We start from the raw sequence: 24,295 nt of genomic DNA, 5'->3' as shown, positions 1-24,295 counted from the left end.
TTTATAAACACTGCCTAAAAATCTTTTATGGGGTATATTATTCAATACTAGTTCGTTCTTCCTGCCCTAAACCGTACCCTGTCTCTGAAGGGAATTACGCTACTGTTTTTTTGGGGTTTGCTCCAGACCCGTTCAATTGGAGCTGGTGGCAGCGACCGTGTGCCAGCTTTTGGGGGTCCCTGTAGCGACTGCGGCTTGATAATTATTGTTCCTGCCTGAGTGGGAGTAGTTATCGCGTCGCTGCAGTGCACCCAATAGCCAGTACATAGCAGGCAGCGTTTCTGGCGACTAATCACCCTAGGTGCAGTACCTAATCTGACCTGAGAGAAAGGGGGGCGCCAGAGAGCTGCAAGGTTTAAGTGGAACTGCAAGCGGGATATACACAAATCCCTGCAGTTCATGGTATACTGAAGAGCAGTGGGATACCTAAAATAAGGCCCTGCTGTAAACAAGAGGTCAATAGCCTCGTGTGTGTTTTTTCATCACATTGTGGCAGTGGAGGGATAACTAGGATAAGCCCCCTGCACATGTGACAGCCGGCTGCTGGTCTAAAGTCACCCCGATCCGTGACATATTGTGGGCAGCGGCTAAGGGATCTTGACAGTCACGGTGTGAATCGTGACATCTCCCATGGATACTATTGAAGCATTTAAAATAAAACAATAAAAAAATATATCAAACACACACATATTTGGTATTGTCGTGTTCAGAATCACCAGAACTATCAATATTAAAAAAAATTAACCCGATTGCTAAATCACGTAATGAGAAAAAAAAGTAAAAACGCCAGAATTACTTTTTTTGGTCACCGCGACATTGCATTAAAATGCAATAACTTGCGATCAAAAGATCATATCTCAACTAAAATGGTATCTTTAAAAATATCAGCTCAGCACGCAAAAAAATAAAGCCTCACTCAACCTGAGGTCATGAAAAATGGAGACGCTACGGGTGTCGGAAAATGACATTATTTTTTATTATATTTGTTTTAACAAATTTTGGAATTTTTGTTCACCACTTAAATAAAAAAGAATCTATATATGTTTGGTGTCTATGAACTCGGAGAATTACAATGAAAGATGAATTTTAATTTTAGCATTTAGTGAACATGGTAAAAGAACAAACCAAAAAACAACTGTGGGATTGCACTTTTTTGCAATTTCACCGCACTTGAAATTTTTTTCCCATTTTCTAGTACATGATATCGTAAAACCAATGGTATTGTTCAAAAGTATAACTCATCCCGCAAAAAACAAGCCCTCACATGGCCATTTTTACCAAAAAATAAAAAAGTTATGGCTCTGGAAAAAGGGGAGAAAAACATGAAAATGCAAAACCAAAAATACAGTGCCTTGCGAAAGTATTCGGCCCCTTGGAACTTTTCCACCTTTTCCCACATATCATGCTTCAAACATAAAGATACCAAATGTAAATTTTTGGTGAAGAATCAACAACAAGTGGAACACAATTGTGAAGTTGAACGAAATTTATTGGTTATTTTAAATTTTTGTGGAAATTCAAAAACTGAAGAGTGGGGCGTGCAATATTATTCGTTCCTTTTAACTTATTACTTTGTTGTGCCACCTTTTGCTATGATTACAGCTGCAAGTCACTTGGGGTGTGTCTCTGTTAGTTTCGTACATCAGGAGACTGAAATTCTTGCCCATTCTTCCTTGGCAAACAGCTCGAGCTCAGTGAGGTTTGATGGAGATCGTTTGTGAACAGCAGTTTTCAGCTCTTTCCACAGATTCTCGATTGGATTGAGGTCTGGACTTTGACTTGGCCATTCTAACACCTGGATACGTTTATTTGTGAACCATTCCATTGTAGATTTTGCTTTATGTTTGGGATCATTGTCTTGTTGGAAGACAAATCTCCGTCCCAGTCTCTTGGTCTTTTGCAGACTCCAACAGGTTTTCTTCAAGAAATGTCCTGTATTTGTCTTCATCCATCTTCCCATCAATTTTAACCATCTTCCCTATCCCTGCTGAAGAAAAGCAGGCCCAAACCATGATGCTGCTATCACCATGTTTGACAGTGTGTTCAGGGTGATGAGCTGTGTTGCCTTTACGCCAAACATATCGTTTGGCATTGTTGCCAAAAAGTTTGATTTTGGTTTCATCTGACCAGAGCACCTTCTTCTACATGTTTGGTGTGTCACCCAGGTGGCTTGTTGCAAACTTTAAACAGCACTTTTTATCGATATCTTTGAGAAATGGCTTTCTTCTTGCCACTCTTCCATAAAGGCCAGATTTGTGCAGAGTACGACTGATTGTTGTCCTATGGACAGACTGTCCCACCTCAGCTGTAGATCTCTGCAGTTCATCCAGAGTGATCATGGGCCTCTTGGCTGCATCTCTGATCAGTCTTCTCCTTGCTTGGGGTGAAAGTTTAGAGGGACAGCCGGGTCTTGGTAGATTTGCAGTGGTATGATACTCCTTCCATTTCAATATGATCGCTTGTACAGTGCTCCTTGGGATGATTAAAGTTTTAGAAATCATTTTGTTTCCAAATCTGGCTTTAAACTTCTCCACAACAGTATCACGGACCTGCCTGTTGTGTTCCTTGGTCTTCATGATGCTCTCTGTGCTTCAAACAGAACCCTGAGACTATCACAGCGCAGGTGCATTTATACGGAGACTTGATTACATACAGGTGGATTATATTTATAATCATTAGGCATTTAGGACAACATTGGATCATTCAAAGATCCACAATGAACTTCTGGAGTGAGTTTGCTGCACTGAAAGTAAAGGGGCCAAATAATATTGCACGCCCCAGTTTTCAGTTTTTGAATTTCAACAAAAATTTAAAATAACCAATAAATTTCGTTCAACTTCACAATTGTGTTCCACTTGTTGTTCATTCTTCACCAAAAATTTACATTTGGTATCTTTATGTTTGAATCATGATATGTGGGAAAAGGGTGAAAAGTTCCTGGGGGCTGAATACTTTCGCAAGGCACTGTACCTTTGGTCGTTAACGGGTTAATTACAAAATCTTCAAATCATCAATTTTTACTCAAATTAGTTCATGCAAAAATGAACCCACACCCCATATTAAAAACTACTATATTTAGTATTTTGTATGAACTCCATGACTTTTAAGGACAGCATCAAGCCTTCTAAGCACGAAATGAACAAGTTGGTGACATACTGTAAAATCTATATTTTTCCATTATTCAACAACGAACTTTTACAGCCTGGATACTGGACGGGGAGTGATGACAACTTTTTTCTCCAGAATTTACTATATGTGTTCGGTTGGGTTGAGATCAGGAGACACATGGCCTCTGAAACATTTTCATCATGTTCTTCTTCAGAAACCAACAGTGGCCTTAGATGTGTGTTTTGGAACATTGTCATGTTGGAAAAGTGCACGTCTACCAACATGAAATGATGGTAGCATCTTCTCTTTCATGATAGAGCAGTACATCTGTGAATTCATCAATAAAATATAGCTCTCCTACACCAGCAGCACTCCTGTAGCTCCACATCAAGACACTGCCACCACCATGTGGCACTGTAGGCGCCATGTATTTTTCTTAGTAATACTCACCTTTGCTACGTCATACAGATATGAAACAATCAGTTTTAAAAAATGTATCTTGGTCTCATCACTCTGGACGGAGTATAGAATCCTAGAATCCTTATTTTTTTTGCCTGGGCCCTCACAAATTGTAGGCAAGCTTTTTTGTGCATGGGCCTTAAGAGAAGATTTCATCTTAGATGACCCCCATGCATACCATTCCCCTGCAGTGTTTGCAGTATTGTGTTCACAGGAAACACTCTGCCAAGTTTGGCTTTCTTCTTTAGCTAACTGCAGTACACTTGCATGTCGATTTTCTTCAACCCTTCTCATCAGAAGATGCTCCTGTTTAGGCAATAATTCTGTGGTTGGCTGGACATCTCTGTGTGATGGTTCCAGTTCAATTTTTGTGAAATTTTGGCAGATCAGCATTTAACAGGTTAACAGCTTTGGGCAGATGAAGGCTGAATGTTACAGCCATCATCTGCAAGAAGAGAAGTTTCTGCAAGACATGAAATTTCTTATTTTATATGTTTTTCAATGCTAAGGGCTCTCTATTTGAGATAAAGTAATGTAGCTACACACACATATGGGAAGAGTGTGGTATCTGTTATTTTGGTATCATTCTATTTTTTTTTTTCAATAGGAAATCGGGTCTCAATGTTCTCACTCCTTGGCTCGCCCCAATTATCTGGGATGGAATATACAACATTAAGATTTTAGATAAGCAACACAATGGTACAAGAATTGGATTGTTTGTATTTGCTGTCAAAAAGTAAGTATACATTGAAAGCTAAGGGTATGTGCACACGTCAGGATTTCTTGCAGAAATTTCCTGAAGAAAACCGGAAATTTTCTGCAAGAAATCCGCATTTTTTTTTTTGTTTTTTTTTCCTGTTTTTTTGCGTTTTTTTTAGCATTTTGCAAGCGTAATTAGCTTGCAGAATGCTAAAGTTTTCCAAGCGATCTGTAGCATCAAGACAAGTAGACAAGTGTGACCAAGTTTTTACTATAGATGCAGCCTATGCAGCATCAATAGTAAAAGATAGAATGTTTAAAAATAATAAAAAATAAAAAAAATGGTTATACTCACCTGCAGACAGCCGATCTCCTCAGCGGCGTCCGTTCCTATAGATGCTCTGTGTGAAGGACCTTCGATGACGTCGCGGCTTGTGTTTGGTCGCGTGAGCGGTCACATGAGCGGTCACGCGACCAATCACAAGACCGCGACGTCATCGCAGGTCCTTCACACAGAGCATCTATAGGAACGGAAGCGGCAGCATGCACCGGAGAGGCGGGAAGACTGCGGGGGGCCATCAGAGGGTGAGTATATGACTATTTTTTATTTTAATTCTTTTTTTTTACCAATTATATGGTGCCCAGTCCGTGGAGGAGAGTCTCCTCTCCTCCACCCTGGGTACCAACCGCACATAATCTGCTTACTTCCCGCATGGTGTGCACAGCCCCGTGCGGGAAGTAAGCAGATCAATGCAGTCCTCGGTGTGCGGAATCCCCGCAATTCCGCAAATTTAATGAACATGTTGCTTTTTTTTCCGCGATGTGATTTTTTCGCGGAAAAAAATGCAACATTTGCACAAAAAATGCGGAATACCCTGTAAATAATAGGAGGCATATGTTAGCGTTTTTTTCACGTTTTTATCCCGTTTTTATAGCGAACAAACGTGAAAAAAAACGCGAAAAATCCTGAACGTGTGCACATGGCCTAATAGTTTGTAACACTACATGATGTGTCGTTCAATAGTTTGCTTGCAGTCCGACCACTTTTCAGATGTGCACTGGATGTTCAGTAATAGATCGTTTAGTGTGAAAAGGCTGCTACTGTTCGTGACAGCGAGAATCCTTTTTAAACAGGACGATGTGCTGCCGAGAATGATTATTTTTGGTTAGACATCAGGTGGCACCCATAACAGCTGATAGCCAGGGGTGCTGTTTGCTGTGTTTTTGCACTTACTCATTGCTCGTATCTTTTGCTGGTGCTATAAAATTCATTTAAAAAAATCATCAGAAAAACTGGAATACATTTTCTGGAACAAACTATAGTTTTTTTTGAGACACAAACAACTTTTGATCAATTTTTGTATCATTTTTGTTAGGAGGCATGAAGAAAAAAGCAATACATTTGTAATTGTTAATAGAATGGTTACTATGTTCACCCTACAATATAATTTAAATTACCAGTATAGTGAGTGTTGATAAGATTACTGTGATACCCAATTTATCTATATTTTATGCTTTACTACTTTTACACAAGATAATGAATTTATAAGTAAATATAATAAATAAAGTACCATATGTCCCTTGCTGTGGCCCTGCATTGCACTGGCTCCCCTGTGGTCATTTTTGATGTGACTGGGGCATCTTTGCTGTGTCCCTGTGTCAGAGTCCTGGCTGGGTGCTAGTGGATGCCTTCTCTCCGGGCTACACACCTCTCGCTGGTTTTACTGAGGACCCTCCACTCCACTATATATAGGCAATATTATGCAGCACACCAACCATTCAAATTATGAATCTTCCAGTTTTTTAATCAATTCCAATAAAAAGACCAATAAAACGCCTACATAGCATTTTCAACATTTTCTGTTTTCACTTAACTGAAAAAGCACTCTGGCCCTAGCGGGCATCACCAGGTTTTCCCGCTAGGCCGCAAGTTTCTTCCTGACCTAGTCTGTTAAAGCCCTTTGAGCCTCCCACGCACCAACCGGTCCCCTCCCAACCTTTACGCCTAATGACAACCGATCCCCATACCGTGGTGGCCCTGCTCACTTCCACTGTTCCTCTGCAATCACAGGCGTACCTCTCCTGTCACAGTCTCCGCATGGCTTTTTTCGGCTTGACCTTTGGTGGAAGTCTCTCAGGCTCGCGGTGGGGAGGACTGGGCCTCAGAAGCTTGACAAGTGCAGGTCACAGATTCTGTCTCTGATCAGTGTAAGTCATACTTGGAGGTCTCCAGCGGAGAATCCGGACCTTGCCAGGTGGTGACCAGCAGACTTCCCGCATTGGTCTCAGTGGTGTCTCTGAAGCAAGTTTGCCCCTCTCCCTTTCCTGGTGACAAATCCCTCATGATTGAGTGTGCAGAGCTTTTATACCAGGGAAGTCCTTCCTGTGGGTCACCTGATGCAGTCTAGCACATGAGGTCGCTCCCCCTGCAAATCTTGCAGCACACTTTGGTTCCGCTTGATTTCGGCTGGCCAGCAGATGGCAGCCTCTCTTCACCAATGGCACCTCCTGCAAGAGTTCTCCAGATATGTCATGGCTTCTTGTTACAGATCCAAGCGGCCTTAGATTAGATTTTCATCTAAGCCCCCATCTGTGTCTTCTGAGATGCGGTCTTGGTCTCACTCCCTCAGTCCCCACAAAGGTCAGCACCAAGTTTCAACTCAGACATAGATTTTGACTCCTATCAAGCGAAGAAGCTATAGGAAATGATTGATAGACTAGTACTGGCAGCAAACTTATCTCTGAAGGTCACTGAGGCAAATTCTTATGTTCCACTGAGGCAGGGTATTTTAGAAGGGGGAGACAAATGGTTACATGCTTCACCAACCACAAAGAGTTTGTGGGATTCTGGTAAGATATTGGCCGATCTGCCAAAATTTCACAAAGATTGAACTGCAACCATCAGACAGAGATATCCAGCCGACCACAGAATTATCACCTAAACAAGAGCATCTTCTGATGAGAAAGGTTAAAGAAAATAGACATGCTAGTGTACTGCAGATAGCTAAAATAGAAAGCCAAACCGGGCTGAGTGTTTCCTGTGAAAACAATACTGCAAACACTGCAAGTGAATGGTATGCATTTGTGTCATCTAAGATGAAACCTTCTCCTAAGGAAAAATTGTACCCCTTCTCAGTGGAACTGGTGGCACCTCGGTCCAGTGTTAGGCGATACTGTCAAGATTTTTTAAATTTACTTACAGAAGAGTGTTAATTTGCAAATTAAACCCGGAAACTGATAACAATAAGATTATAATAACCTGCCACATCAATATAATACATTATAATTGCTGTAAAATTTGCTTGAAGGCTAGAATGATATAAATTATCACAGTGTTTATAAGAATGCAAAAGTATCTGGTTTTCAGTAATGTAGAAGTGACTTCAGGTTGAAGCCAATGATTGTATAAAATGAAGTCAATTTATTTTTTACAGGTATATCCAATTCCTTCTACCATTATTGGAGTCTGCGGAACGTTTTTTCATGGTTGGTCACAATGTTACATACTATGTATTTACGGACAAAGTTAATGATGTAGTGGAACCCAAAATGGCTGATGGACGCATCTTGCAACTGCACAATGTGGCTGCTGACCAACGCTGGCAAGATGTCTCCATGAGAAGAATGGAAACCCTCACGATTTTCACCAAGGAGTATATGCCCAATGAGATAGACTACCTGATATGCGTCGATGTAGATATGGTATTCAATGATCATGTAGGAGTCGAAATACTTGGAGATTTAGTAGCTACTCTCCACCCAGGATATTTTCTTTCTGAATCAGAGTCCTTCGCATATGAGCGTAGACCAATTTCTGCAGCATATATACCACAAGGGGAAGGAGACTTCTATTACATGGCCGCTCTGTATGGTGGAAAAGTGGAAGAAATTTACAAACTTAGTATGGAATGCCAGAAAGGTATTATGGAGGACAAGAAAAAAGGTATAGAAGCTGTGTGGCAGGAGGAATCTCATCTGAACAGGTATCTGGTCTATAATAAACCTACTAAGATACTTTCACCCGAATACCTCTGGGCCAATGGACTGCCTCATGGTGAGTTAATCAAGAGGAGGCGATTCTTAGCCGTGCACAAAAACAATCAACAAGTTAGGAACTAAGATGCTGTCTTGAAATATGTAATCTGTTCCCACAGCAAAGACCTAGGAGCAGATCTAACTTTATGTCTGCATGCTATAAGGTGATTTATTCTCCCAACAAGGACATTCAACTTTATATTTAATCTAGTATGTGTTGATAATACTTTGAGTGGAGAGGACCATTGCAAAGAGCAAACAATGTTCCTGCTTTCAACATGATGCGTATGTTTCTTTGCTATAGTAATCTGACATTTAAGAAAATTTTCTTTAAAGGGAATCTGTCAGCAGGCTTTCACAGCACAAACTATGTATATATGCATGTAGCTTTTTCCCAGACAAGTCCAACAATACCTTTACAAGGACAGTCTGTTCCTCTGTTACTGAGAAATCAGCATTTTAATTGATATGCAAATTATTTTGAAGGGCTATGGTAGCTCTGAAACTCTCAAACTCTATTCCCCCCAGTGTCACCTCCTCCTATTTAACTAATTGCTTCTTGCCTGAAATCATACAGAGGCTGTCAGTCAAGCAGCAGCATTGGGCGTGGAATAGAGCAGGTGTGACAGACGCTTCAGGTCTATCATAGTCCCCCAAACTCATTTTGCAGAGGGTGACCCTTCTTGCCTCTGATTTGCTCCTCCAGAAGGCAGCCCTTCGATCGAAACAATCCGGTGAACCTAATTGTAAGCCTAGATCCCTGCATAGGGGTTAAAAGGAAAAGGTCGGGTTCCTCTGAAATCTGCCAAACAGAGTGGTTTGTTTCTTGTCTATCCGAGGTACTTTTTTTGAGCCTGTGGCAACTGACTGTCATGACAAAATACATGCACATATAAATAGTTTGGGGTGTGTAATAGTGCTGATGGATTCTCTTTAACCCCTTCAAGACGCAGCCCTTTTTCGTTTTTGCATTTTCGTTTTTCGCTCCCCTCTTTCCCAGAGCCATAACTTTTTATTTTTCTGTCAATATGGCCATGTGAGGACTTATTTTTTGCGGGACGAGTTGTACTTTTGAACGACATCATTGGTTTTAGCATGCTTGTACTAGAAAACGGGAAAAAATTCCAAGTGTGGTGAAATTGCAAAAAAAGTGCAATCCCACACTTGTTTTTTGTTTGGCTTTTTTGCTAGGTACGCTAAATGCTAAAACTGACCTGCCATTATGATTCTCCAGGTCATTATGAGTTCGTAGACACCAAACATGTCTAAGTTATTTTTTATCTAAGTGGTGAAAAAAAAATGCAAATTTTGCTAAAAAAAAAAGCAATGGCGCCATATTCCGATACCTGTAGCGTCTCCATTTTTTGGGATCTTGGGTCAGGTGAGGGCTTATTTTTTGCACGCCGAGCTGATGTTTTTAATGATAGCACGTTTGTGCAGATACTTTCTTTTGATCGCCCGTTATTGCATTTTAATGCAATGACGTTTCAATTTTTTTTCTGAATGCGGCGATACCAAATATGTGTATGTTTGATTTTATTATTGTTTTATTTTGGATGTGACGAAAGGGGGGTGATATAAACTTTTACGTTTTTTTTATAACATTTTTTTTTACTTTTGCCATGCTTCAATAGCCTCCATGGGAGGTTAGAAGCTGGCATAGCCTGATTGGCTCTGCTATATAGCAGCGATCATCTGAATTGCAGGCTTGCTATGAGCGACATCCACAGGGTGGCGCTCACAGCAAGCCGGCATCAGTAACCATAGAGGTCTCAAGGAGACCTCTGGTTACTATGCCGACACGTCGCTGACCCCTGATCACCCCCTGATGAACACAGTTTCCTTAATTTCTCTCCCATTGAGGCTGTAAAAAATGAATGTATTTTATAAATACTATTAAACATCTAACCAACAAAGACCTAACAAAGGAGCACATATTTTATTGAGTGGGCAATACTTAGTGTGAAAATAGCCTATCCATTGGAAGGGGTTCTACAGGGTTAGTCAAACATTGCTGGTCTCTTCTACTAACAGCACCACATCTCGCTATAAACACTGGTACTCCTCTGGTATTCCTAGCTACCATACCACACACATCTCATGGACATGTGTGACTTATTTTACGGAAGAACGCAGCCTTGTTTTGTAATCTTAGACAACTCCTTTAAGTGAGTACAAGCAACACTGTTGTGTTAAAGAACCACTCCGAGTTCTCCGGAAACGAAAGTTACAGTTCTCCACAGAACTTTATGAGCATCAACTGTCATCTATCTCAGGAATAGGGAAATCTGTATTCACTGAGAAGAGGTTATACGAATGAGTTGAGAATTTAGAGAGTGAAAGATCAGTCCAGGAGGAGAAGGAAGCAGATTTATCTGACATATCAAAAAGTTTCTTATTTTCAGTAGAGATGAGCAGATCGATCCGCTGAGGATTGAGCTCAAGTCGAAAATTGAGATTCTCAGAAAAAAAGAAAGTTGCCCAGCACCATTTCCTACACTGCTGAAGCACCAGAGAGTGGGCAAATGTATTTTTGAGTTGTCTTGCAAGCCTTCCATAATGCCCTGCACCTTTGACATCTAGCATATTATCAGACCTTGTACAGTGGTGGTCAGTTCCTCAGCCATCAAACATCAGCAGTTCCCAGAGGAGCACAGTTTGTACAAAAGTTGTTTTCCATTTCAAGAGTAATTGGGTAAGTCTCTATTTTCTGTAGAGTGTAAGCTCTTATCGTCAGCAGAGTCCTCTGTCTTCTATAGAGTGTAAGCTCTTATGGTCAGTCGGGTCCTCTCTCTTCTGTAGAGAATAAATTCTTATGAGGTCCGCTCTCTCTCTTATATACAGTGTAAACTCCTATGGTCAGCGAGGTCCTCTCTCTCCTGTAGAGTGTAAGCTTTTATGGCCAGCGAAGTCCTGTCTCTCCTGTAGAGTGTAAGCTCTTATAGTCAGTGAGGTCCTCTCTCTCCTGTAGAGTGTAAGATCTTATGGTCAGTAACACTCTTATGGTCAGCAGGGTCTTCTCTCTCTTGTAGAGTGTAAGCTCTTATGGTCAGTGGGGTCCTCTCTCTCCTGTAGAGTGTAAGCTCTTATGGTCAGTGAGGTCCTCTCTCTCCTGTAGAGTGTAAGCTCTTATGGTCAGTGGGGTCCTCCCCCTTCTGTAGAGTGTTAGCTCTTATCTTCAGCGGGGTCCTTTCTCTCCTGTAGAGTGTAAGCTCTTATGGTCAGCGAGATCCTCTCTCTCTCTTTTGTAAAATGTAAGCTTTTATGGTCAGCAAGGTCCACTGAATGCAGCCATGTTTTTTCTAATTTAATTTATTTTAGCAAAGTTAGGGTCATGTCTACCACCCCATCGCGGTCTGAGTACAAGCTGCAAATCTACAACATTTTGAATGCACCATTGATTTAGATCAGACTATAAACCATGACACACCTCTGGATCAATGCAAGAAAAGCAAAGCAACATTGTAGCTAGATTGCATTTAGTCATAAAATGATGGAAAAAGGTGAGCACTTAAAATAGCCATTATGTGACCTGAATGACGTTTTAAAAGAACTAGCCCTTATGAAAAAAACACTAATATTCTTAACATTTGTCAAGCTCTTCTTAGTTATAAATGTTTTCCTAGGTTGATTGATTTTCTTGTATTATTCATGCAGAACCATTGTGTATGTGACAGGTTTACTGTAACAAGTTACACTAGTTCTTTCTACAGAATCTATTTGCTTTATTTGCCACATTGTCATTACACATGATACTTGTAAATTTCAGTTTTGAAGGCATAATAATGTTTGCTTTACTGTGGTGTAATTGTTCTTATCTTGGGCTAGGTAAAGCTAATCTTTGTGTGTATTAAGGTACCTTCACACATAACGATTTCGTTAAGGATATCGTTGCAACGTCATGCTTTTTGTGACGTAGCAACGATCCCGCTAACGATCTCGTTATAGTATGACAGCGACCAACGATCAGGCCCCTGCTGGGAGATCGTTGGTCGTAGGGAATGATCAGGACCTTTTTTTGGTCGCTGATCACCCGCTGTCATCGCTGGATCGGCGTGTGTGACGCCGATCCAGCGATGTGTTCACTTGTAACCAGGGTAAACATCGGGTTACTAAGCGCGGCCCTGCACTTAGTAACCCGATGTTTACCCTGGTTACCCGGGGACTTCGGCATCGTTGAAGACAGTTTCAACGATGCCGAAGTTGTTCCCCTGATCGTTGGTCGCTGGAGAGAGCTGACTGTGTGACAGCTCCCCAGCGACCACACAGCGACTTACCAACGATCACAGCCAGGTTGTATCGCTGGTCATGATCGTTGGTAAGTCGTTAAGTGTAACGGTACCTTTAGAGATGAGCGAACCAGAACAGTAATATTTGGGGTTAGTACCGGATACTAGGATTCACTTAGTGTCCGGTGCTGAACTCCAAACACAAACATCTCCTTGAAAGTCCATTTTACAGTTCGAGAGAGAGAGAGAAATTTTCCAGCTCCAAAGTTATAGAATTCGAATAGAGTTTAAATTCAGACACCCAAACCGAACTTTTGATTAATGCGTGTCCGCTCATCCCTAGTGTGTGTATATGTGTATATAGATAGATAAATATATGAATTTAGAAAAATGCATGATGCCTACAATGAAACATGGTGGTGACTGGGTCCTTATGTGGGGCTACATGAGTACTGCTCTTTTCCAACATGACAATGATCCAAAACACACATCTATTGCATTTCTGAAGAGCTGGGTGAAAGTGATTCAGTGGCCTAGTGTCTCCTGATCTGGACAGAATCCAACACCTATGGGGAATTCTGAAGAGACAAGTTGTGATCGCTCTCCATCCAACTTCCAGGCTGTAAAAGAGGTTGCTCCTAAAGAATGGAAAAATATAGATGTTATAATATGACGCCAACTTGCTCATTCCAATGGCTAGGATACTTGGTCGTGTCCATAAAAACGTGGAGGTAATCCAAAATATTAGATGTAATAGTTTTTGATTTGTGGTGCACTCATACAGTCATGGTTGAAAGTGTTGGCACCCTTGAAATTGTTCCAGAAAATAAAGTATTTCTCCCAGAAAATTATAGCAATTACAGATGTTTTGTTATACACATGTTTATTTCCTTTGTGTGTATTGGAACAACACAAAAAAAGCAGAGAAAAAGGACAAATTGAACATAATTTTATGCAAAACCCCCTAAATGGCCCAGTCAAAATTGTTGGCACGCTGAGCTTCATATTTGATTGCACACCCTTTGGAATGAATAACTGAAATCAATCACTTCCTATACCTATCAACAAGCTTCTTACTCCTCTCAACTGGAATTTTGGAGCACTCTTCTTTTGCAAATTGCTCCAGGTCTCTCATATTGGAAAGGCCGCCTTCTCCGAACAGCAATTCTGAGATATCTCTACAGGTGTTCAATGGGATTTAGATCCTGGCTCATTGCTGACCACTTCAGAACACTCCAGGGCTTTGTTTCCATCCATTTTTGGGTGCTTCTTGAAGTATGTTTGGGGTCAGTGTCCTGCTGGACTGTAGGTACTGTGTTCTTTCATTGGAAGACGTCATTTAATTTTTGACTAGCAGTAGAATGATGTGTTTTGCCAAAAATCTCTATCTTGGTCTCATCTGTCCACAAGATGCTTTCCCAGAAGGATTTTGGCTTACGTACATGTTGGCAAACTGCAGTCTAGCTTTATGTCTCTCTGTCATAAGTGGGGTCTTCCTCGGTCTTATGCCATAGCGTTAAATTTCAGTCAAATGTCGATGGATAGTTCACACTGACATTGATGCACACTGAGCCTGCAGGACACATTGCATTTCTTTGGAACTTGATTGGAGCTGTTTATCCACCATCTGGACTATAATGCGTTTTAACCTTTCATCAATTTTTCTTTGCGGTCCACTGCCAAGGAGATTAGCTACAGTGCCATGGGTTGTAAACGTTTTGAATCTGTTGTGCACTGTGGACAAAGAAACATCAAGACCGCAGGAGATGGACTTGTAACCTTGAAATTGTTGATATTTTTCAACAATTTTGGCTCTCAAGTTCCCTGACAGTTCTCTTTTCTTCTTTATCTTCTCAATGTTTAGTGCGGCACACACAATGCAAATATTGAGTCAACTTCTCCCCTTTTTATCTGTTTTCGAGTGTGATTTTCATATTGTCCACACCTGTTACTTGTCACAGGTGAGTTTGAACGAGCATCACATGCTTAAAAAAAAAAGTTGTTTACCCACAATTTTGGAAAGGTGCCAATAATTATTTCTGATCCATTTTGGGGGTTTTATGTGAAATTATGTGCAATTTGTCTTTTTTCTCTATTTTTGTGTTGTTCCAATACACACAAAGAAAACAAACATGTATAAAAAAACTTGAAAACGTTGGAAATTGATCTTGTGTTTAATGAGATATTGATTAAAATCCGGTGTACTCATTTATGTGGAAAACTGTATGTTAATATATAAACCAGCGAACAAATGGGTAACAATGTTTTGAACTTCTGACTTTCAGGCTCCATATCTCACCATCCACTACTACTTTGAGCTTGAAACTACCATACTTTCATTGACAATCATCTAGGCTATCTCACACATAAGTTTCGCTTGCAGCTCTTTAGCATATGATTAGTTATGCAGATTCTTGTCATGTCACTGCATTGTTACAGCTTTGCTCCCGGAGGTGGAAAAATCTTTTTCCTCCTGTATACTACAAATTACAATCTTTTTTTCACATTCTCTAATAGCTCAGTGTGTTATTAGGGTGATTTCTAAGTGAAAGGTCACTGGCTTGAATAGAGGAGCAGCCATGAAGAAGATTTCCCAAGAAAAAAGAAACGGCATCATTCAGCTTATCAGTAGCCGTCTTTCAGCCAAGAAAATTGCCAAACTGCATTATGTGAGTGCCATGATGACAGTTGGAAACATACGAAATGAAGTCCATTCATTCATTCAGAAGCCAAGAGGTGGACATCCCGGCAAAATATCGGAGTCAAGAAGTCTGCTCGTGACAAGGTCTATCAGTTGGTGTGCGACAAACACTGCAGTGGAGGTGGCTTGTATGCTTCGTGGCAGTGAAAACACAGTTGTCCATCTAAGCTCCATTCGTTCCATAAGTCTAGAATGGTGGCCCGAAAAAAAGGTGAAGAAGCTTTGACTTCAATATCATCATAAGAAGTTTGCAAAAGTACAAAGTTTCAAAAAGTACAAAAAGTGGACAGTAGAAGATTGGAAATTGCTGATTTCCAGCATTGAGATGAAAGTCAATAGACTAGGCTCTGATGGGTGCAAATGGGTCTGCAAGATACAAGGGAAAAAGGGGCTAACAGCGGGAAGTTGAAGGAACTGTCAAGTTCAGTGGAAGAAGCCTGATGATATTGGGTTGTTTCACAGCCAAAGGCATTGAATACTTGACCAGGATCGATGGTGGTCTCAATGCTGAGTTACATGTGAGTATTCTACAAGACAAGTTACTTCGTATACTCGAGTACAGTTGGTATGAAAAGGAAGACATAGTGATTCAGCAGGACAACGACCCGAGGCATACATCGAGATTGATGAAGAAATGGAGCAATTTGATTCATGCTTACATGGACTGGCTTCTGGTCCAATCCTACATGATAGCTGGTCTTTACAAGGCTTCACGTAGCGTCATAACTTCACTGGGCCAATTAAGCACCAGAGGCGCCCAGCATGCCAGGCCGAGAGTGCAGAAGTAAAGTCTAGCTGTCATGAAAAGGGTTTGACTGGTACTAGAAGTTATTCAAGTAAATTACATTTCCTTGATATATCTAGACCTAGTGGTGTGAAATGCTTAGCATCAATTCTTTACACTGTTATACATTGTAGGGTTTTGTACTCTCTCAGGTTGAGGTCAGCACAGTAAGCGGTTTCATAAAAATGTTCAGTTAGGTTTATTTAACTTCATAAACTTGCTTAAGCATAAGCAAACAGGAGATAGCCTTCTCCGGCACAAGGTGAAAACAAATAAAAAATAAACAGTCCATTAGTACTGCGGGTTCCCCCGCTCAAGTCAATGTCTTTAGCAAACACACTGGAAGCCTCCATACCTCCATACCCAGGAATGCTCTAATAACGCTCTCAGCACTATATGTGCTGGAGAATGCTTTCCGAGCTCACATCATCGAAGCTAGCAACCTCAATGATACATATTTCCCCTCAAGGACCTTTCTGGTGGCCATCTTACAACATATTATATCAAAGTTGACTCAATACATCAATTCCAGCAGGACTATCTGATGTGAATGGGGGCTTCCAGAGAATCGTCAAACTAATGATGTCAGGGGAGAGAAAGATGGACAGTTGGAATTTCAACTCTGAATCTTTTTGTTTTCAGGAAAGATAAATCACGGATAGAGGTGTCTGGCAATTGTGTCCTCCTCTCATCCTGCTGAAAACCCAAGTGCTTGGAGTTGCTGGTAGAGATGGCTGCCTGCCAAAAGCACATTCAGTCTCCAACTATCTCAGGTGTATGGCCAACTTAACAAGAATAGGGTAAGCTGCAATACAGCCCATCAACAACAGTGGCGCTATTTTGGAACTTTTTTTTCTGATCCCAGACAACCCTTTTAATCCACCTAAGATTAAGTGCCAATTCGTAGGAAGTCATGTTTGGTTAAAAAATATGTAACTTACAATGAAACAACATTTGACAATGTGAAAACCTGGCTCAATTCCTCTTCCTTTAGTCTATAAGAGAAGCTAGGACACCTGTGACGACTACATAAGAAAACATCTGTACTGAATTCTTTAGAGGCCAAAATGCCCTTTTTGATTCTTCTGCTTTCTATTATATACACCAAATCCATTTTTAGATACATTTGCCTCCTACCAGGCTCAGAAGGCACACCGGACTCTGCGGGCTCCTCAACAGTGTCTTGTATCAGGCAGCAACAATTCAGATCACAGTGGGGGCAAGTTGCTAAGTTTCTAATATATTGTATGAAAGTGCAGAAAATGGTAGAAAACGAGAAAAAAAAATGTCGCATCCACATCTCAGTCTTTTACAGGTTTATTGAACTTTGAAGTGAGATGGAAGGAAGCAGTTGCTATTTCCAGACGAAATCGTTGACAACATGTTCTGGGGACAGTTTGCTACTAAGCACTTTTATATATCAGATATTATAAATATTATCATCCAGCAAAGAAAAAGACTAAAGTGAATCCTCAGTGTCTGATATTCATGCAAAACAATGGAAGATGGTGCAGGCTGCATCAAGGCTACGGACGTTGGGCGCAGTAATACCCTTCTTCGGGTCTAATTGACGTCATGGCTTCTCATTTTCGCACATTGCTTGACATCAGTATAGTAACAATCCATAATATATATTAAAAAGAGTTTAGCCAATTAAATAAAAACTAAAATATAGATGAAAGCAAACAAAAAATCCTATTTAAAAAATGGTCAAATTACATTTATTGTTAAAGCTGTGCGCTCCTAATGCATGTGAATGCTATATCAGCTCAGCCTCTTTTTCAAGTCTATTGTAGCCTTGTAGATGGAGAGTAACTCCTTTTTAATTCCAGCAAAGAGCGGACTTTTGCTGTTAAGGTATGTTCACACATTGCACTTTTGCCAATTTTTTTCTGCACTCAAAACCTTTCTTCTTCCCAAGAAAAACGATGCATGCAGAATACATAAATTTGTTGCCTAATATATGTTTTTTAAATTATTGATGTAACACTCAATTGATTACTATATCAATATTTGATTGTACTTTGCATATTATGATTTCCAGTAGTGGTGAGCGAACGTGCTCGGATAAGGCAGCATGCTAGGGTGCTAACCGAGTGACTTTGACATGCTCCAAAAATATGTTTGAGTCCCCACATCTGCATGTCTCGAGGCTGTTCATCAGCTGCAACACATGCAGTGATTGCCTAACAAACAGGCAATCCCTACATGTGTTGCGGATGTCGAAAGCCACAAGACATGTGCAGCGCCCCAGAGTCCTGGTCGTTGCAGTAGCATGGTTCAGCCACTAAGGGGGGCCATGGTGCGTTCGATGGCACTGAAGGAGTTCTCTGAGCAGGTATCACAGTCACCAATACATTTCACAGCTGGGCCTCCGGGGGGAGCTAAGGGTGCTATTCATTAGGCCACTCCCCACCATAGTGGGTAAACTGGGGGTCAGGCAGGAAGTTAGAGAGAACGCTGACGGGATTGAACGGAGCAACACCCTGTGGCAGGGGGTGTTGTGAAGGGAGAGACTGTAGGGTCTCTGCCAGGGGTGGGATCCTGGCAGAGGCTTGGCATTAAAAGAACGTAACGGGTCCGCGCAGGCTCCTGGAAGCGGCGGGACTCAAGAAAGGACTAGAAGCGAGATAGATTGTGCTGAGTGAGAAACGAAATCAAGCGAAAGGAGATACCAGTGAGGGTTGTGCTGAAAGAGGCAGCACCTTACTGAGGCGCACTACCGGTGGCCGGAACGCCGAGGAGGTAAAGAGTTTCAAGCCATACCTCAGACCTACGGCAGGGCAGTTAGCTTGAGGCGGACTGTCTCACGCATCACCCAGGAAGGCAAAGGGGGGTACCAACAGGAGAGGGGCGCAGATAGAGTCCCGGAAGATCTCCGAGCCTCCCCGTCATACGGGTGCGTTCCTACCATAGCATCTGGAGGGACGAGGAAGATCATTGCGAATTAAGTTGTTGTGAGGGAACACGAGAAACAGACACAACAGTTGTGGGGTACTTTCCGTAAGCACAGCAGGGAAGGACTGCAACACATAGCGCTAGAAGGAAGGCACCGATTTCCACCTGCAAGGAGAGCTCTGGAAGTGCCATTGGACCGGCCGGACTTGCGCAGCCTGGTGAACCGTATTCTGGACTGAGGACCCAGAGAGCTTCAGTAAAGAGGTAAAGAGACTGCAACCTGGTGTCCTCGTTATTTACCGCGACCTGCACCCCACAACTGCACCGCTACACCGTTACTACATCACTTATTGCACCGGACGTCCCCCACTGACAGACAGGGCCACGGACCGGGTCTAGCCACCGTGACAACCCCAGGACTGAGACCTAGAGGCCCGGCTCCGGGTACCCCTCGGCCCTGCGGCAGTGTGGGGGCGCTCCAAACTTGGCGTCACGAACAGGATCTACTTAAGCCTGAAGAATCAGGTCATGTGTGCCTAGAGACTGTGATTTACTGTGCTTGGACTGTACTTTATTGCAAGACTGTGTGCTGTGCCATTTGCCGCCAAAATCCGCCGCCATTGCAGCGCTGAGGAAAGCGCAGGAAGAGAAGAGGGGCGTGGAGTGGGCGTAGACGAGCTGGAGAGCGCGAACAGTAATGGCCGCCCAGTCTAAGTATTTCTGTGTCCTGAGGACGTGCCCGTCAACAGCTGAGGTACGCCTCCTGATCTTGGTCGGAGGGTGGAGACCATGGGGACGGGGCCGCCCACGGAAGAGACCGCGGGAAGAAAACGCGGAAGAGGAGAAAAAGATGGCGACATCCAGAGTGCCACGCGGAGCTGACCCGGCTCGGCCTGAGGATACGCAGCCTGAGGTAGCCTCAGGGACGCCCACACTGCGGGGTTCGGCCTTGGCAGGGCCACCGATGGGACGACCCCCTCCGCCGATGTCCGCGGAGTGTGCGGCTGCAGCCGAGACCCGACAGCTGGCACGCCGCCTAAAGGTTGACACCCGTGTGCTAGCTCGGATGGGGCAGCCAACAGAAATCCGCCTGTCCCCAGTGTCCCTTGCTCCTTCCCACCTGGCCGCATCCGAAGATACACCACCGACGCCGGACTTGAAAATAATCCCGGATGCGGAACACTACCGGCGTCCGATGGCAGCCTGGCGGAGCCGGCCCCAGCCCGCTGAGCAGATTGACCTGGTAAGCCCCCCAGAGATCCCACCGTCGCACTGGGGTGTAGTGGTGGCCTTCAATCCCCAGTCCGGACGGGGAATAATCCAGGAGATCGGGGAGCCACTACAGGTCCGTGTGGATCGGATAGAGGTGGAACCAAGCAGCGGGAGGTTTGATTGCAACTTAGAGCCAGGTGATGCTGTCACCTACACGCGGTGGAGGAGGGCCGCGGGTGAGACGGGCTGGATAGCCCGAGGCGTGCAGCGATGCGTTGCCCTCCAGGCTGCTGCAGGAGCACCGGAAGACGATACTCCGGCGAGGAAAGCTGCAGAGCCCGGTCCCGCGGAACCATCAGAAGCTCGACCTCACCGTGCCCCGGGGGAACGTGTACGGTTACCGACCAAGAGGATCTCCCAGCGGGGGATTCTGGCACTGCTGGGACCGGAACGACGCCCTGGCTCACCAGAACGATCTGTTGGTTTGGTGAGGCCGGAGAGAAGACCCCCCGCCACATCTCAACGGTAAAGTAATACCATTGAAAAATGTACATAGTTACTGTTCTTCTAAGTTGCTGCTAAACCCGTTTAGGGTTAAAGGTGACCCCTTGTTGACCCGGGGCCACTGTTGTTGTTCTCAAAGTTTTGCACAAGTTTAAAAAAACTGCAGAAATCATGAACTGCGCATGATTCAAACTCTCCCTTGTAAAAAGTTGCACCTTCTTAAAGGTGCTCCCTACTGGTTTTAGTTAAAGACACTTTGCGAAGATATTTGCCCTATTTGGTTGAGTTAAAGACACTTTGCGAAGATATTTGCCCTATTTGTTTGAGCCAAAGACACTTTGCGAAGAAACCTTTCCTACTAGTCCTAGTTAAAGACACTTTGTGAAGATCCCGGGCTGGAACTTTGCATAAGACTGGTAGGCTGAGAAGACGAGCTACCTCAGAAAGACTTGGTCCCCTCTTAAAGGGGATGTGACGAAGTAAATTTGAAAGAGATACTGTTACCGAACAGTAATGTGATAATGATGCCTTGAAAAAGAAAATGTAACTGTTTTACATGCCGAGTTATATGTGTTGAAGTTGTTGAAATGTGAAATCTGAATAATGTTTTGTAGAAAGGAAAGATGCAGAGAGCCCGTAGGGGTAGATGTAGAAGCCTGCATAGTTGAAAGTAAAAGAAGTAATAATGAAGGTGAGGATAGAAGGTAAACCCCGCGTCCCCATTGAAAAGTTACTTTGTTACTAAGGACAGAGAGTGAACCCGTAGGGGTTAGAGAGTGGGTCCTTAAAGGAGCCGAGTAGAGCGGGCTCAGAGTTCTTTAAATGAAAGGAATGTTATGTCTATACTGTGTATAGTAGCGAAAGGCAGAAGGCCCTGGCTGAACAGGGCGGTCCTGTAAAAGAAAGGAGAGGCAGTAGGCCTGGTGCCGTAGGGACAGGCGGTCCTGCAGGTTCACAAGAAGGAGAATGTAAAGTTGAAATGCCTTATAATGTGATTATAGGAAGGCCTTTGATAGACTAAGAGTGTGAGTTTCTTAAAGGCAATGTTAAGTTATTGTTCTAAAAATTGCACTAAGTAGAATACCCGGTTGGGTAACAGAAGTTATTTATGCTCTGTAATTTATAATGTTGATTATGTTTGTAACGTTACAAGTGTCCTCACCTCCCATAAAGGGAAGCCTACTTAAGTATACTTACTGTTATTTGCACTCAACAAAATTGTATGTCTTTTTGCTAACCTGTATTGTTGTTTTTCTTCCCAGTCCCGGAGTACTGTGTTTAACCAGGGGGGAGTGCAGCGCCCCAGAGTCCTGGTCGTTGCAGTAGCATGGTTCAGCCACTAAGGGGGGCCATGGTGCGTTCGATGGCACTGAAGGAGTTCTCTGAGCAGGTATCACAGTCACCAATACATTTCACAGCTGGGCCTCCGGGGGGAGCTAAGGGTGCTATTCATTAGGCCACTCCCCACCATAGTGGGTAAACTGGGGGTCAGGCAGGAAGTTAGAGAGAACGCTGACGGGACTGAACGGAGCAACACCCTGTGGCAGGGGGTGTTGTGAAGGGAGAGACTGTAGGGTCTCTGCCAGGGGTGGGATCCTGGCAGAGGCTTGGCATTAAAAAAACGTAACGGGTCCGCGCAGGCTCCTGGAAGCGGCGGGACTCAAGAAAGGACTAGAAGCGAGATAGATTGTGCTGAGTGAGAAACGAAATCAAGCGAAAGGAGATACCAGTGAGGGTTGTGCTGAAAGAGGCAGCACCTTACTGAGGCGCACTACCGGTGGCCGGAACGCCGAGGAGGTAAAGAGTTTCAAGCCATACCTCAGACCTACGGCAGGGCAGTTAGCTTGAGGCGGACTGTCTCACGCATCACCCAGGAAGGCAAAGGGGGGTACCAACAGGAGAGGGGCGCAGATAGAGTCCCGGAAGATCTCCGAGCCTCCCCGTCATACGGGTGCGTTCCTACCATAGCATCTGGAGGGACGAGGAAGATCATTGCGAATTAAGTTGTTGTGAGGGAACACGAGAAACAGACACAACAGTTGTGGGGTACTTTCCGTAAGCACAGCAGGGAAGGACTGCAACACATAGCGCTAGAAGGAAGGCACCGATTTCCACCTGCAAGGAGAGCTCTGGAAGTGCCATTGGACCGGCCGGACTTGCGCAGCCTGGTGAACCGTATTCTGGACTGAGGACCCAGAGAGCTTCAGTAAAGAGGTAAAGAGACTGCAACCTGGTGTCCTCGTTATTTACCGCGACCTGCACCCCACAACTGCACCGCTACACCGTTACTACATCACTTATTGCACCGGACGTCCCCCACTGACAGACAGGGCCACGGACCGGGTCTAGCCACCGTGACAACCCCAGGACTGAGACCTAGAGGCCCGGCTCCGGGTACCCCTCGGCCCTGCGGCAGTGTGGGGGCGCTCCACATGCAGCTGCGTGGACTCATACATATTTTTCGAGCTTGTCAAAGTCACTCGAGCGTGATCGGATAACGCCTTATCTGAGCACAGTCGCTCATAACTCATCACTAGTGATGAGAGAATATACCCGTTGCTCGGGTTCCGAGTATTTGTTAGTGTTCGGAGATTTAGTTTTCATCACCGCAGTTGAATGATTTACAGCTATTAGCCAGCATAAGTACATGTGGGGGTTGCCTGGTTGCTAGGGAATCCCCACAACTAATCAAGCAGGCTAACAGATGTAAATCATTCAGCTGTGGCGATGAAAACTAAATCTCCGAACACTAAAAAATACTCGGAGGACCCCCGAGCAACGAGTACACTCGCTCATCACTGATCATCACTAATGTCCAGTATCCAATATATATTACATCAATATGCATGCTGTGTTCTCCGCCTCCATTGTTGTTGTTTTGCTTTTTTTTAATATCCTTTAATTCAAACTATTAATTTAACAATCAAACTAAAGACAAAATACATTTTAGTCCATCAGCTGGTACTTAGGACATAGAGGTGCACCATAACCTAAGTCCAATTTGGTAAATCAACTGAATTTTGACCTTGAATTTGTATTATAACTTGTTACCTAAAAAGAGGAAAGATTGGAAGGAGCCAATACCACTATAAAAAAAGCATGTATATTTCTAGGCATCCTTTCTGTATTCCCCTCTCTCTGTTCCACAGAGGGTCTCAGTTGATGGACAAGGAGGACTTGTGGATCCAATGGAAAGTGAACTTCCCAACAGGATTTTATTTGAGATATGACCCTGCCCCAATATTTAGTGGGGGCCGCACATTCACATACCCCATGCCTTAAGTTTGTTGATGGAGTATTAGATTTAAGGCATTCTATTATCTTACCAGGAAAATTGCTTGATGCTGGAATATTAAATGTGTGCATTAGTTTAAATAGGTCTCACGTCATTTTTGACTTAGTATATGTTTCCTTACACACTTCCATCCTTGTAATATCACCTCTGATATGTTCATGTCACCCGTCCATCGTTCCCTGATTCTGAAGAGTCTTTTGGGATCTAGTTTCAGAAATGTGTGCCTTATATTATTGTAGAGGGAAGGTACACTTACTATGTGTATTTGGGCTATTATATTATCAAGAGTATGTGTAGCACCCCACTGCCGCAGGGCCGAGGGGTACCCGGTACTGGGCCTCTGAGTCTCTGCTCTGGGGTTGTCACGGTGG

The 24,295-nt window shown here is 43.3% G+C and overlaps 1 protein-coding gene across 1 annotated transcript in view; it reads left to right on the top strand.

Annotated features, from left to right (window-relative positions):
• LOC143788426 (histo-blood group ABO system transferase 2-like) overlaps positions 1–8,559 on the top strand; it is a 59,210-nt gene extending 50,651 nt beyond the window's left edge. The window contains exons 4-5 of the mRNA XM_077278097.1: positions 4,175–4,303; positions 7,701–8,559. Of these exons, the coding sequence (XP_077134212.1) occupies positions 4,175–4,303; positions 7,701–8,385 (814 nt within the window). The 3' untranslated portion in view covers positions 8,386–8,559. The remainder of the gene's footprint in view (positions 1–4,174; positions 4,304–7,700) is intronic.
• The last annotated feature ends 15,736 nt before the right edge of the window (positions 8,560–24,295 follow it).

The sequence above is a fragment of the Ranitomeya variabilis genome, chromosome 8 (assembly GCF_051348905.1).
Source record: "Ranitomeya variabilis isolate aRanVar5 chromosome 8, aRanVar5.hap1, whole genome shotgun sequence".
Lineage (NCBI taxonomy): Eukaryota > Metazoa > Chordata > Amphibia > Anura > Dendrobatidae > Ranitomeya > Ranitomeya variabilis.
Note: the sequence above shows the minus strand (reverse complement) of the source record. Positions and strands in the feature narration are given on the sequence as shown.